This window comes from Lacerta agilis, chromosome 2 (assembly GCF_009819535.1).
Source record: "Lacerta agilis isolate rLacAgi1 chromosome 2, rLacAgi1.pri, whole genome shotgun sequence".
NCBI classification, from domain to species: Eukaryota; Metazoa; Chordata; class Lepidosauria; order Squamata; family Lacertidae; genus Lacerta; species Lacerta agilis.
The window spans coordinates 72,876,206-72,891,878 of record NC_046313.1 but is presented as its reverse complement, the minus strand read 5'-3'; the positions used below and the strand labels follow the sequence as shown (position 1 = coordinate 72,891,878).

Genomic DNA, 15,673 nt, shown 5'->3' with positions numbered 1-15,673 from the left:
CATTCTAGATAATCTTACCATTCATCCTGCTGGACAAGGTGAAAGGGCAATCATAATGGAGCAGTCCTTTGCTGTCATTGCAACTCTGTACTGCTGACCTGCAACAAAATTAAGACAGGGCTCATCTAACAGACAATTACTTAAGAATTATAATGCTGACTCAGCGAATCACAAATGCAAGCGAGCCTCTTATAGTCTGCCACACAATTGCACCTGTGTAAGATATTGTGTGGCAAAACTACAGTATAAATCTTGACCTCCATTTCCATTTTGCCAGTTGATATGACACCAGAAAACAGCTGCTGGCCACTGTTAATTGTACCCATATATTATCTGGGGTATGAGAGTCCATTTCTTGTATTAATCATGGAAGGGGAATCTAAATAGTTATTAGGAAGCAGGGCATGCTGCTGGCCGTAGCCCCTACATCCATACATTAAGCAGATGAAGCCAATGTGTAGGCTTCCATGCAGTCTGCATGGAAACATATACATATAGAGAGACCTATGCATGCAAGCCTTCCCCTGGTCAGACACCAACTCTGGCATGGATGCAAGAGGCTGCCCCTTACCCACATGAATGGGTCTTATGGTCCTCTACACATCCTGTACATTTGTATATGGCTGGGAATTTGATGAAGCAAAAATCGGATTGTATTCATGCTGTTGTTAAATTATGCCAATGGTAGGCCACACAGGTACATTGACTTCATGGAATATTTCAGCATACTCCAAGTAGTCAAGTAACCAATTAATTGACACATTACACCCTACCTCTGTTCTACTGAGCCACATGTTGGAGCATACAATAAAAACCAGCAGAGAAATATCAGCCAACACATTTAGCAGACAATTTTATTCTCAACATTAATACACCACTTTCCCTCAAAGCTGCTAATAAAACCAAGTCATAAAACATAAAAAATTAAAGCAGTACATACTCCTGGAGCCTTATTAGAGCTTTAACATGTTTAGGTTTCATTGTGCTGGCTCCAGACTTACCTTTGGCAGAGCTTTGCTAACTGGAGGCTCCAATGACACAAAGGGGCAATTTTGACACCAATTCCTCCCACCTGCAGCACCCTATGCTAAATGAAAACAAGCTCTGGAGAGTCAGAGTATTCCCTGGAACAATGTGAGAGGTAGTGCAGACTGCAGGGGTAGTGTGGGGGATTGCTCAAAATTGCCTTCCACTTCCTGCCACAGGAGTGTCCAATTAGAATGTTAGTCTCTATTTATATAGCACACAAATGATGCTGCTCCCTTGAGTGGTCCATCACTTCTGAGTCACGTAAGCACATAAAGAATTCAAGCCACATAAGTGGATAGCTTCATTGGTTCAAGGGCAATGTGGGAGAAAGCACTCAGGTTGCGTCAATCGCATCAGTCCCAATATGTGGGAAGGTCAGATGAAGCCCTGTTCCACTTCTAATGCAGAGTGAAATGATTGGGTGGTGGCGATTAACACCAGCATTTTACTTACTAAAAGAAAGAAACCATTTCCTGTTCCCTTTGAACATGTGTTTCAGAGGCAAAGGACTTGTATTGCTAATACAAACTGAATTGGAGCGCATTAAGAATTTGCATACTAATTAGTGGGGTCACCAAAAATTGTACTTACCTCATCTGTATTATGAACTAAGCATGATTTGTTTTCCTCCAGCTTGGACTGAGCAAATGAATCATTCTCTGGTACCTGGAATGCTACCACTATACCTTACCCATCAGAAGGCCTTGGAATTCTAGTTCATACCATGGGCACAGATGCCTTGGGGAACTACATTTCACAAGTACCAGCTGCCTCGGGTTATCCTAAGTCCTGGGGAAGGAGGCCTCATAAAGAGGCTTCCAAAGAGATGTTCCTTCTCACTGCCAGGTTGAATCTATGTTCAATCTAGAAAGATCATAACTTGGTGGTAGACCACATGCTATGCATACTGAAAGATGCAGGTTCAATCCCTGGCATCTTCAATAAAGGAATAAGGTAGCAGCCGGTAACAGGGAAGACTCCTGCCTGATACTCTGGAGATAACCACCAGTCAGATGAGACAGTAATGGAACAGATGAACTAACAGCCTGATCTGGCATATCACGACTTTCCTACATTGCCCTTATGTTCAGAATTGTATTTATTTACTAGAAGTATACCCTCCTTTTCAACTGGAGTCCTCAGAACAGCTTACAACTTTTATGAAATGCAAATTGATACGTAAAAAACCAAACAAAATGAGTGTGTCTGGAGCAGGCATCTGGTGTCGTCTCGGTCTCCTCCTTGTATCTTCTTCACAGGGTAGTTGGTACTAGGTGGCCTGGAAGGTAGGGAGGCCGCCTGCAGCAGGAACCCCCATCTTCCCCTGCTCCCAACAGAGAAGATGGCATTAGGACTTAGATGTAGATCTTCTGTTATGATAGGTCCTAGCCTCTCTCGTCTTCAGCAATTGTTCAGAACATACGCGAGTATAATAATTAACTGAAAATGGCATCTACTAATACTTAATAAGGAACTTCAGCTCCTTGCCTTTGTCAGTGCATATGCTACTGTTCCATCATCTTCAGTTGAGATATCTAGTAGCTTCTCATAGAATGATTCATTATAAGGCCCATCTATCTGTAGCACATTCCTTTAAAAAAAAAAAAAAACATTTAGAGAACAATCTAAAATCTAGAATTACATAACTGTATTGCAGATTATACTATATTTGTGTATCATTAAACAATTGCACTGAATGTGTTTCCACTGCTGTTTTCTTACGGTACATCTAGCTGCTCAAAAAATACTGTGTTTTTAACAAGTGAGGCTGTTGCACCCTCTAGTGACCTTTGTCTAAAATCACAAGAGATGAGCCATGGAACTAACATTGCAAAAACAAGGTATCTCCAAAGTAACATTCTAGTATTTTGTTTTTGGAATAGATCCTGAAATGAAAATGTTGCAGAGCAAAGTGCTTCTGTTCAGGGTTCCGTTTAGTCTGTCATGTCCATTTTAAAGGGTTTTTGTGCTGCTGCAAGATGCTCTTCATAGTCCAGAACAACTTGTCAATCCATTTCTCTAAAGGTTCATGCTTCATGTATTCTTTTTAAAAAATAAAAAATCCAGTATATAAATACTTAGCAACACTTGGTTATTTTGTCTCCACTGACTCACTTAGAAAGAAGCAAGTCCCTAACAATGCAGAAGTCTCTCTCCTTCATTCCTAATGTGAGCAGAATCCACTGGTTGCACTTAATATTAAACCTTGGTTTAGGTCCCCAGAAGTGAGGAGCCTATGGCCCTCCAGATGGTGTTCAACTTCCAACTCCCATCACCCCAAGCCAACATGGCCAATGGTCAGGGATAATGGGAGTTGTCTGGAAGCAGAGGTTCCCCCACCCCTGGATGTAGTGCTATGTGGGTGAACCTGAACAATGTCTACTTCTACTGAGTTTAATTTCAGGTTCAAAGAAACTGAGCTTAGTGTTGTGAGTGAACAAAGAATCCTGGTTTAAAATAAGCAACGATTAGTTGAAATCACCATCCGCAGTTTGAAGTTGGCTTGTTTATCAGATACCCATTGTTTGGCAGAAGAAAATATTACAACCACTGCCTCAGTCCAAATATTGTATTCCAGAACTGCAAAAATAATCCATATTTCACTAACTCAAATGCCACACTGCAATATTGTTGGTAGATCCTCCTCTCAAGAGAGGAGGAGTGTGAATTTTTTTGTGAACCAGTCCATTACGGTCTCTCTTTTTACTGTCTCAGAATGTCCTGGGAGATTGAAGTGTTCTCCTACTGGTTTCTCTGTCTTGTGATTCCTGATGTCATATTTGTGTCCATTTATCCTTGGGCGTAGGGTTTGGCCTGTTTGTCCAATATAGAGAGCTGAAGGGCACTGTTGGCATTTGATGGCATACACACTGTTAGAAGATTAGCAATTAAATAGTCCTGAGGTGGTATGCTTGATGTTGTTGGGGCCAGTAATGGTGTTGTCTGGGAGTATGTGGTAGCAAAGTTGGCATCTGGGTTTATTGCAGGCTCTGGTACCATAAGACAGGAGTCACAATACATTCTATACAAGATCTCAAAGTAGCTGTCTTATTACAAAGGAATTTCATAAATAGACTGGAAAGAGAAGTTGCTGAATTGCAACTTATTACCAAATTTAAAACCATGGAGAGACCTGGTCTGAATAGAGACATTGGATTCTTATCTCATTATACATGACAAAGCTATTTTTAGCCATCTCACCCCTTGCTTTTTCCTGTAAGACCAATTGCAGTCATTAACAGTCATCAACAGGTTTACCTCACCTATCAGCCAATCACCCATTCCCACCACCCTTCTGAGTAATACCCCTCCCCACCCTCTCACTATATATAAGGATCTGGTGACTTCTGTTTCAGTGTATCTGAAGAAGTGTGCATGCACACGAAAGCTCATACCAAGAACAAACTTAGTTGGTCTCTAAGGTGCTACTGAAGGATTTTTTTAATTTTTATTTTGTTTCAACTATGACAGACCAACACGACTACCTACCTGTAACTTATCCAATGTAGTATGAAAGAAAGGGCAGTTGTCAACAATATTGGTAGTGTGGCATTTGGGTCAGTAAACTGGATAATTTCTGCAGTATAACTTCTGGATTTATGCAGAGGTTGTAATATTACAGACCACCTTCTTTACTCAAGACGCTAAGCTAAGCCGTATATTACAACTCAGAGCTGTACATAGAATGACATCACTGTGTTTTCTTAAACTGGTAGATCTGAAGGGTCAAATAAATGCAACATCTTCCCGCAAGGCCTAATCCCCAGTATCATGGTGAAGATAATCCTAGAATAGCTGAACAGGCACTCCGAATTTTAAAGAAACCTTAATGAGCCTTTGACAACAATCTTCCACATTGCTCAGTGCAGCTTTACTAAGCTCTACTCCATTCCACTTGCCAAGTTAAAAACAGGTACCATGAAATCTTACCTCTCTTTGGGAAACTCTTCCAAGTATTGCTCCACTCTGTTGTACAAAGGATATACACCCTCAATATCCAGCATATCCAGCATCTGAACCTGGAGTGTTTTGTAGAGGAGACATTCTTTGGGCAAGCCAGAGGTCTCCATTTTATTTTTGCCTGAAAGGAAAGTATGTTTTCAAAACTGGTTTGACAAAAAATATATATACAAACCTCTCTGCTTACAACTAACAAAAGCAAAATTATGGAGCAGGGGAGATTAACCATGGCCAATTTACGTATTTCAAAACAAAAGCCAGATTTGTACCCCCAATTCAAAAAAGGAAACAATGAAGCACTGTAATTCAATGTTCAGCTCTAGTTAGAAAGGACATTTCCAAAGAGACAGAGAAACTGCTCCCAATACTGAGGGAAGATTTGTGGTGATATGCTAATGCTATTGCAAATGGCATATATTTTTAAATGTAAAGGCCTCAAGTTGTACAATATTTGAGAGAGTCAATCCTAAGAAATATTATCTTAGCACATTTTGAAAATACCTAGTTCCCCACCCTCAAGTTATTCAGAAGAAGAAAAATTGCACCAAACTGATTTAATTGATTTTTAATCATGCACATCTTTGCAAATCTAAGTGTTGTATAAAAGGCACATTTTACACAGTGCAGATTTCCCTTACAGATTTTTAATGCAATATTCCAGGGGTTCCCAAACTATGGTCCACAGACCATCAATGGTCTGCAAGCTTTATTCAGGTGGTCTACAAGTGTGGCCATGAAGAACAGCAGGAGCAGCAATTGTGAACAGCACGTACAGTGCATTCAGTATTCATATTGATTTTTTATTGTATTTTTATTACCACTTTTATTTCTCAACATTTCAATGTTGCACTATGTTGATCATCTCATTAGGGCAAGCACTCCTCATTTCCCACCACATGCTGTTCTGGAGGTTTTCCTACACCCACATGAGATAATTTAGGGAGGCACCGTGGGAGGAGAGGGGTAAAGCCCCAATGCACAAGCAGAAGTCCTTCTGCTGTCAGGACTCATTAGTTGAATCCCGCCCTCCTCAATTTTCAAGCAGTCCATGGCAAGAAGGGGAAGTGCAGAAGCTACTGAAATATTCTATTAACTACAGCTCTAAAAGCAACAGCATGGGCCTAGAGAAACAAAATATGCAAGTTCTACATGTCTGAAGAAGTGAGATGCCCATAATTAGCTTTAAGTTTTCTACACTGAAAAATCTCTTGAAAACTCTGCAATATGCATCTAGACTCATACTTGAATGCTTTCCTGACAAGTATTAAGGTCGGAAGCATAGCAGATTTTCTGATTTAAAAGCTAAGTACATTATTGGGAAGCCAGAAAACCAAGATTAGACAGAGATTACTTACAGTTCAACCCAGTGGCAACCACACTGACAGCAATGCATATCTTGCTGTACAGTATTTTATCATTTGAATTCTAGGTGGGCAGATGAAACTCAAAAATTGCTTACCATTTCTTGCTATTTCTTTACTGAAAGAACTAGCTTCACAGAAACTCCTTCCTTGTGAGGAGGGAACTGTCTTCATATCACCTGCTTTGCAGGCATCTGTGCTACTCAGTAGAGCCATTGTTATTACATGGATTAATTCTTTCAGAACTGTCCGTGTACAATGAGTTCCATTGACCAGGCCATTTGAAGGAAAGAAAAAAGGCTTCAGATGGCAAGCAAGTTCATTCAAATCAGAGAGAGAGTCCTCATTATCTTTGCAACCATAAATTAGTTCACCATTCTGTAACAGGAAGGAAAAAGAAGTCATACCTCTAAAATTTTACTTTTTCATATTAGCAAAATGTATGGAGTAACAGATACTGCATGCTTGTATGTCCTGTGCTTTAGTGGCTTGGAAACTGGGTTTCAAAGTGGGAAGCTAAGGACTGAATCCTGCTCAGCTGTGAAACCCACTAAATAACCTTGCATAAGGGGACAATCTCTCAGCTTCTCCTACCTCATATAGATATTGTCAGGTTCTGAACTAAATGTACAACAGCAGATCAAGTCTGGGAACAATCTGGGTAGCCAGATTGAAGTGTGGCAGGAGAAAGGTGTGATCTGGCAAGGGAAAGCAGCAGGCAAAGGAAGGGGCAAACACATCTGCAAACCTTAGCTAGAGATTAAGAAGCCATGCTGCTGCTTTCCTCTTCCAAATTTCAGTCTCCCCTGCCACTTTTTCAAGAGCTAAGCAGCAACCTGGTTTCTCAGACCTAGGACTACTGCCAAGCATAGTTCCAGTCTGAGATCCCTGGGGAAAGGCCAAAATACAAACCTAAGTTAAAACAAGGAGCTGATTCAATTGATAAGTGGGATACTACTGATTATAAGTCATGAGGGAGAAGCTTAGCCTCAGACAGGAAAAAAGATACTTAAACAAAAAAAGTTATTAACACAGAACACAACTTAAAAACAATTAGATAGACACCCACTGACATCAGTGAATTAGTTTAGCCATGTATATTTAGCAAGCAAGCCTTTTTCCTCTCGTTTTGCTTTCTTCAGAATTATCTGATAAATCGGTACAAAGCATATTAACAAATTATTAAAGGCAAGGTTTGTTCAAAACATTATTTGATAACATACAGGCTCACCACTGAACAGATCAAATTACAAACAGTACCATCAAAAACTAAAGTCAGTCAGCAGAGGGAGACAGGGCTCTATGCCATTAATCTACAACTGTGCCATGCAGGTGCAGATTTCAGAATTCTCACTGTTCCATTTTGATTTTTAATTGGAACAAGCAATGCAAAACACATACATTTGCTTATGAACTTTTATATTTTCTAGAATTAAGCTTTTCAAGGAGCAGACTCTGCACTTTTAAAACACAGTATGTACAGCCATGTACTGGTGTGCAACTAGTCAAGTTTGCTATTTTGGTTTATAATGAGGTTAAGTGCAAGATAAAGACTTCCTTTATACAACAATTCCTTATGTTCACCACACACCTTATCTGAATGCCACTAGGAAGGAAAGATCCTGTTGAATTTGGCTAATACAGGGGTAAAAAATGAGAAAGCAGGCAGGATTCACCTAATTAGGACATACGCTTGCACAATGGATGTTTACCCTCTCCTCCCCAATACACCCCCCCCCCCAAAATGGCTCTGGAGGTTGGGATAACCTCCAGAACAGTGTGCAGGGTGGGGGAGATGGAAAACCATTCCATCTGGCTAGCTGAAATGCTTGCACTGACAGAGCAATCAGAAGATTATGACACTGCATTCCTCCCATGGTGTATTTTGTGGTAGGATTCACCAAAATATCCAACACATAAACCAAAGAGACTTGGGAGGACAGTCAGTGGTTGTGCTGAGATGCCATGCTTATCTATAGCTGGCACTGCAATAATAAGGCTGAGTGAACAACCCTTGGGATCACATTGCATAGCTATTCAGTCATGAAATCAGCAACTTCTTTCATTTTACATTAACCACAGTTTACAAGTTGCCTGAACCCTAAACTGTGGTTAATCTTGACTATGGTTAACTGAAACAAAACAGCTTTATAAAACATGGTTTGAAGCAGGCTCATTTTAGCTAACTATAACAAAGATTAAACCAGTTGGACCATGTTTAGACATGGCAAGTTGCAGTCAATCTAAACAAGAAGCAAACACTTCCAAACACCTCCTCATAGCACATCTCAAAAGTATGTATGCCAAATGCTAAAATATGTCTTAGTACAGCAGGGGAACCTTCAGCTCTCAGGTCTAATTAGTCCCACCAGGCCTTTGAATTTGGCTAATAAGATCATTTTGAGTAAAACACACCAACCGGTCAGTCACCTGAAGTCATATGATAACAGATCTTTCTCATCATATGATCTTTGTAGCTGACATTGCAAATATTGGTACAGTGATACTTAGTACTAAGATAAAAAATTAAGCCTCTATGTCCTCTTTGACAGCAACAGGCAGTAGTTTCACACTTCAATTCAACTTTACATAACCACATTTACACTTCCTCCATTTCCTTGCCTATCTCTACAGATTTTTCTCACTTTCAACTACACATAAAGGACATAAATATTTTAGGAAATGAAATAAATAAATAACTTTGTTTCTATAAGTATCAGTATGTATCCAATTTTTATCCAGTAAAGACTGACCTTGTTGTATTTAAGTCTGTGGGACTAGCAGCTGGTCACCCAGTCAAGCATACTAACAGGAGGATATAAGGCTCAACAGACATGGTGAAGAACAAAAACATATTGCAATTTTCAGTGCACCTTACCTTAAATATTTTTAAGTTATTCTGTGCTTCCTGTAGCAGACTTCTCAAAGCAAAGTGCATTCGCTGTTTATTTCTAAAAGGAAAACCACATTGGACTATTTAAAATGAAGAAATATGACCAGGCAAACACTGAAACATTCTTGCTGCCTCTAATCTGTACTCATTATTTCCTTCCTAACCTTTATTCTCAAGAAACCTGCTTCTAATGCTTGGGCATCATCTTCAAGACCTCCTTCTTCAGCAAGGTCTTTCTGAAGCCACATTTACACTTGCCCGTAACTGCCACTGCCACATTACTTGCCCCTTTGATATGTCCATCAGAACCCAACCTTTTTTGTCTAACAGAGAAGAGTCTCAAACTAGGAATACTGTCCTTGCCTTTCATTCAGCACCCACAGCTCCTGGCCCTACACAAACTTGAAAAGATTTTTATTAAAAATATAAAGCAGTCTAGAAATTAAAAATAAATAAATAAAGTAGCAGTAAATAAGTAGTATTAACGGTAGTGACACAAACCAAACACAAACCATTAATAAAAACGTAACAGCTCTCACCCTGAGAAGAGATCCAGAGGACAATATTTACTTTGCCGTTTCCACTTTCCTTTTGCTACCTGTTAAAACACATTATCTATGAGTACAAGGGGAGATCCCAACTATGTATTCACATATTTATAGAAAACATCTGCAACAAACATTACACCGTAGAACCTTTAGGATCTCAATTATACAAGTAGCTCATGAAATTTAAACTTCAGTGATGTCCACATGTTATTTGTCATGTAAAATCACCTGTTAAATGTTAAGATTTGATCAGCTACCAGTTACTTGTCTTTTGTTTGTAATGCAATTTATTGTGCTGGTCAGTGACCGTAACAAAGAATTGATTGATTGATTGTCTTTTGTTTTCTCTAACAAAAGCATTTCCCCTCTAGTTTCACTGTAATGTAGAGCATTTTTGCAGGTGCAGAAAGTTCCATGCTGATGTGGAAATTCTCCTCCACATAAATCTAAATGTTTCTCAATGAAAACAATAGGTCAAGGAACATAAGAAGTTACATTAATGCTTTTTGAAGACATATTAAGTTTATATGAGTTTTTTCATATATTTTTATCATAAGGCATTCACAGAATCATAGAAGTGTAGAGTTGGAAGATGCCACAAGGGTAATCTAGACCAACCCAGTGCAATGCAGGAATTTTCACCCAACATGGGACTTGAACCCACAACCCTGAGATTAAGAGTCTCATGCTCTGAGATATCCCAGTTTTCAATTACAAATTACACCCAAAAATGCTCAACTAAGAATGGTGCTCTATTTATTCCTTAGACAAAACAAAATTATATGCAAGTACTAATCTCCTTAAAATATGTTTCAGTAAAGCAAGCAATAGGCACAATTTCAATAGTTCTTGTTTGGTGGACTGTGCCCAAGATGGAATGTTAGTTCTATCACTTTACTAAGCAAAGGGGGGGAGAGGAAAAAAAAATATTGTAGATAAGACATTACCTTTAGATGTTGATGCATGCAGTAACGACATACTTTGTGCTTTATCTCCTGTGAAACATAACTGGAGAAAGGGAGGAAGCCACATTTGGGCTGCAAGAATAAATATTTAAATATATTAAAATTATTAGCACACTTTGTATTTAGAAGTCACTATTGGGGGAGGGGGTCTAAAACAACATTTGAAGTGTCTTTCTCTCTGGATCTAGCCTTTCTCCATAAATAAGATTTGGTAGAAGTGTATATATTCACACCACCCCAGATACATGTGAGCATCAGGATTATTTCTCTTCATGCTCTGTGATTAATAGAGAGAAGGGATACATTAATGATTTCTGATACATCCCAAAGCAGTATCTCCCTCAATACTTGTAAAACATATCAATTAAACTAACATTTAATCAATCCAATGCATAACTGGTGGTTTTTAGAAAGAGTTATGTGTTAACTGTTCAGTTTTCAGGTTTGTAAATAATTTAAATTTGCATAAATGCCAAAAAATTAACATATGAGAAGAGGTCATTTATACATGTCTTTTGCATTATCAAATAGAAATCCAAAATCATTCTCTGTAGTCCTGTTGTCTGTTCCTATCTCCTTTGTGACAAGAGCAACTCTCAGCATGAGGGAAAACAGTCTATTATTTTTTAATTATTATTTTTGCTCTAAGCTTCTAATTGTACAGGTTCAAATATTTATACGAAGTTAAACAACTGGCTGGCATAAAACATTTCACCTATTATATCAAATCACCTCTTCACTGTACCTCTAATGGTGACACAGAATTCAGACTGTTCACATTCACAGTACTTTGGGGCCCATGATTTCCAGCAAAATACCGTATTTTTCGCTCCATAAGACGCACTTTTTTCCTCCTAAAAAGTAAGGGGAAATATCTGTGTGTCTTATGGAGTGAATGGTGGTCCCTGGAGCCGAATTGCCCAGGGGCCAAAAGCAGGTTGTGCTTTTTTTTTTTTTTTACAAAGAGAAAAGGGGGTGTTGAAAGGACACCACTCAGCAGCTGATCAGCAAGAGATCGGGAGAGAGATAAGAGTCCCTGGCTCCCTTTTGGTCCCGCCCCCTTGCCCAGGCCTCCATTGTTGAATGTGCTGCAGAGGGAGGTTGTTTGTTTCCCCAACGACATGTGACTGGCTGATTAGATTATCTGTCTGGAAACTGTAGAAACGGCTCCCTTAAGGATCTGCAGAAATGTGAGTTGAACCCCATAAAAACAGGGCTTTTCCTCGTTGCTTTTCCCCCTTGCAAAAGAAGCTTTGCTTTTCCCCCTTTGCCAAAAAAGCTGCAGAAATCTAAGCTGATCCTCAAAAAAACCAGGGCTTTTCCCTTTGCAAAAAATGCTGCAAAATTTTGAGCTGATTCTCAAAAAACCAGGGCTTTTCCCTTTGCAAAAAAAAAGCTGCAAAATTTTGAGCTGATCCTAAAAGAAACAGGGCTTTTCCCTTTGCAAAAAAAGGGCTTTTAGAGGAGGAAAACCAGGAAAAAAAATTCCTTGTTTCCTCCTCTAAAAACGAGGTGCGCCCTATGGTCCGGTGCACCCTATGGAGTGACAAAATACGGTAGCTCCATAAGGAGTTGAAGGGGTGGCAAGACCGAAGAAACAGGGGCTCATACTCTCTGCAACTAGTTATTACTAAACACAAAGTGAGTATACAAGAACAGGCCTTTTAAATGGCTCCAAGAATTTAAAATTGACAGACCAGCTGCCAGGCAAATGGGGCTGTTCAAAGTTGAGGGGTTTGTTTTTTGTTTTTGTTTTGTTTTTTGCTTTTAAAATCCTGACAGACTCACCTTAATCTCTACACAAAGTATTGGTCGATGTTCAACAACATGTAGCCTAGTAAGGTTAGGAAGGCACATAGCATAACCACTAAGAGCATCCATGTCTTTATCACAGCGAGACTCTGTGGATAAAAAGAAATAACTGTTTGCATCCATGTTCAGTGCTGAAGTGTTATGGGCAATACAAATAAACTCACAGCCATCAGTTTACCACCTTTAAGAGGAAATGTTATCTTACATTACACTGTAGAAGATTTTTCCAGAAATAGTCTCTTCCGCATCTGTATCCACCATGAAATGCAATAATAGAAAACAGACAGGAACCCACATTACACTGCTTCGCCTGCATGCAGGAGATACTCCTGCTTCATTTACCTTCGTGAATATACTGAAATCACACAATGTTGTTCCACTGCTTAACATAAGCGTGCCTTTAAAAGTATAGTCAGTACTTGGATGTGAAGCTACCTTAGAGCCCAAGTGTAAGCTACTCTAGACTTCAAAGGAAGTGTCCCTATAAGTGTAATAATACAGACCAACAGAAGAACTACACCAAATGTTTGAGAGTTTAAGCAGAAAACAACTTTGATGTGGCTTTTGTGAACCCGCACAGTCAAGCCAAACATTTAAAAACTTGAGTAAAAGGGATCTCCAAGCATGCTATTCACCTATACAAGAGCAAGAACACTTTGCATTTCACCCAAACAACCTGCCTCTTCAATTCAAAAATACTTTTAGAAAAAGCCATTCTCTCCCAATCCCATCTTCTTCAGAAGCAAAATTAAGTATCACTCTTTACTCATGTCTCCTGAAGTAAGTGCAAGAAAGGCAGACCCAAAAACATGTAGTGGGAGACACAAGGTGCCACAGTCATTCAGGCAAAAAAAAAAACCCTGCTACATCAAGCATGATGTAGCACCAACTCTGTTGTGCACAGACAATTGGACAGCCACAGTAAGCTAGCAGGACACTTCAAATGCAATGACAAACTGTATTTTGTGGCTTTATTCCAGAGGAAGTCATGTGTGTGAAGCAGGACCAACAACCTTGAGGCATGGTTCCGTTGCTTAAATGGTCCAGCAAACCCCGCATTTTCAAAGCACTTAGCTAGTGTGATTACACTTACTAAAAATGTTTGCATCATACAACATCTAAGAGGTTCTGATTTTTACCAGCTATGCACTAATAAAACAGGACTGCCATTAAGTTATTTGCACAACTGGAAACTATTTTGTAAAATTTTCCACAAACACAGAAAGATCTCTTTGAAGTCCAGAATTATATACAATCTTTAGACTAAAAGCATAATCTATTAACAAGACGCTGCAAAAGCAACCACTACTTAGAAAGAACTACATTAACTACAGGCAGGGGCGTCGCTAGTGGGGCGGTAGGGGCAGTATGCCCCAGGTGACAGGGGGGGTGACAAGCGGCGGTCCCTCTCGCCACTCCCACGCGCCGCTGCTCCCTCCGTCACCCCGGGAGCAGCAGCGCACGGCCGAGCGAGCACCCCGTCCGTGCAGCGCTGCTGCTCCCGGGGTGACGGGCAGTGCGTGGGGAGTGGCGGGAGGGGCCGCCACTTGTCGCCCCCATGCGCCGCCGCTCGCTCTGTCGCCCCAGGAAGAGCAGCGCACGGTGTGTGCGGTGCTGCTGCTCCCGAGGCAACGGAGAGAACGGCGGCGCGTGGGGGTGACAAGCGGCAGCCCCTCTCGCCACTCCCACGCGCCACCGCTCCCTTCGCCACCCCGGGTAGCGAGGAACCTTCCTCCACCAGTGACTACAGGACAGTAAGGCCAGAGGCAGTTCAGCAAATCTTTTAAACTGACCAAAGAATCAATGCGGTACCACAACTAAGCTTCTGTACTTCAACATGGGAAACCCACATTAAGTCCTTGCTGACTATGAGGAACAAACAGCTTTAACCTACCTCAGAGTAATTGTTGAAGCTACAAGTGCTGCTCTGAGTTCTTTGGAGGAAGGAAGGGTAGAATAAAATTGCAGGCAACATTATTCTGTCAAAAGCCTCCATGTAGTTTACTACAAGAGGTCAATAACTTTGTTTTGTGTCCCTTCTCCAAAGCAACATAAATGCCAGAGAAAAGTTCAGTCAAGTGCAGTTATAAATAGAGCATAAACTATTTTCTAGCCAGAGTGTTTTATAACATTCGACATGCATAGTTTTAACTTTCCTTTTGCAAATGCTTCCCAAAGTTAGAGAATTTGGTTTGCTGAAACTATATGCATGAATACCAGCACATCTTTGAAACCTTTGCAGAAAAGCTATTGTCATTTTATGCACTGGTTGTGAAGTAGCTGCTTGAGAAACGCAAGCCTGTAAATTTACCTGGCCACAGAAGAATCTGCACCATGCTGCAGAAAATGGCTAACTTAATAGGCGTGACACCTAGAACAGAATTTATCTGAGCCAGCAACACTGCACAATATTGTTAGATCTAAGAAGAGAAGTGAATAATTCATCCAACAGGATTATATGATCAAATAAATTAGGCTCCATTAATCACAGGAACTGGAATTTCACCAGGACCAAGTGACCTAACATTCAAATATTAAGCAAATTTTCTCCCTCTTAGCAAGGCCTTGGGTTGTGTATCATTTTGCATCCAAATACAAAATGCGCCAGCTTTACCAAAACAATAGGCCATTGTACTATTTTTTTATCCCTAATGAGGACAAGTTTATTTTGAAAGAGGGATTATATTCTTTATCATCTTGGTGACATAACATGTTTGCATGGCTAACTTTTCAGAAACACCACCTTAAACTATTAACCAGCACAAGCTTCACTGCCAAAAAATTTAATCCAAATGCAAATATACACCATAATTGAAACACTCCTTTAGTAAAGTACTAGTGCCCAATTTAACAGCAAGTTAAACAGATGGTTACACCTGCTACCAAACAGAAACTCAACTCCAAACATTCCGTTGGAGGTATGGATGGAGAGAGGCAATGCATACAGGGAATTATTCAGGTCATGCTTAACTTAGATGCATCTGTAGACAGGTAATTGAGGGCAGCACCTACCTTTATTAATTTCACAGACAAAGAAAAAAAAATCATTTTTGTAGGGTTATTCAGGAACAAAAACTGTTTTGACCCTTAACAAAAATCCTTGGA

The 15,673-nt window shown here is 40.0% G+C and overlaps 1 protein-coding gene across 1 annotated transcript in view; it reads right to left on the bottom strand.

The window, feature by feature from the left end:
• IPPK (inositol-pentakisphosphate 2-kinase) overlaps nucleotides 1-15,673 on the bottom strand; it is a 30,214-nt gene that overhangs the window by 3,196 nt on the left and 11,345 nt on the right. The window contains exons 5-12 of the mRNA XM_033140758.1: nucleotides 12,545-12,657; nucleotides 10,739-10,828; nucleotides 9,783-9,841; nucleotides 9,229-9,301; nucleotides 6,449-6,728; nucleotides 4,960-5,110; nucleotides 2,518-2,620; nucleotides 19-99 (exon numbers count right to left, since the gene is read on the bottom strand). Coding sequence (XP_032996649.1) covers nucleotides 22-99; nucleotides 2,518-2,620; nucleotides 4,960-5,110; nucleotides 6,449-6,728; nucleotides 9,229-9,301; nucleotides 9,783-9,841; nucleotides 10,739-10,828; nucleotides 12,545-12,657 — 947 coding nt within the window. The 3' untranslated portion in view covers nucleotides 19-21. The remainder of the gene's footprint in view (nucleotides 1-18; nucleotides 100-2,517; nucleotides 2,621-4,959; nucleotides 5,111-6,448; nucleotides 6,729-9,228; nucleotides 9,302-9,782; nucleotides 9,842-10,738; nucleotides 10,829-12,544; nucleotides 12,658-15,673) is intronic.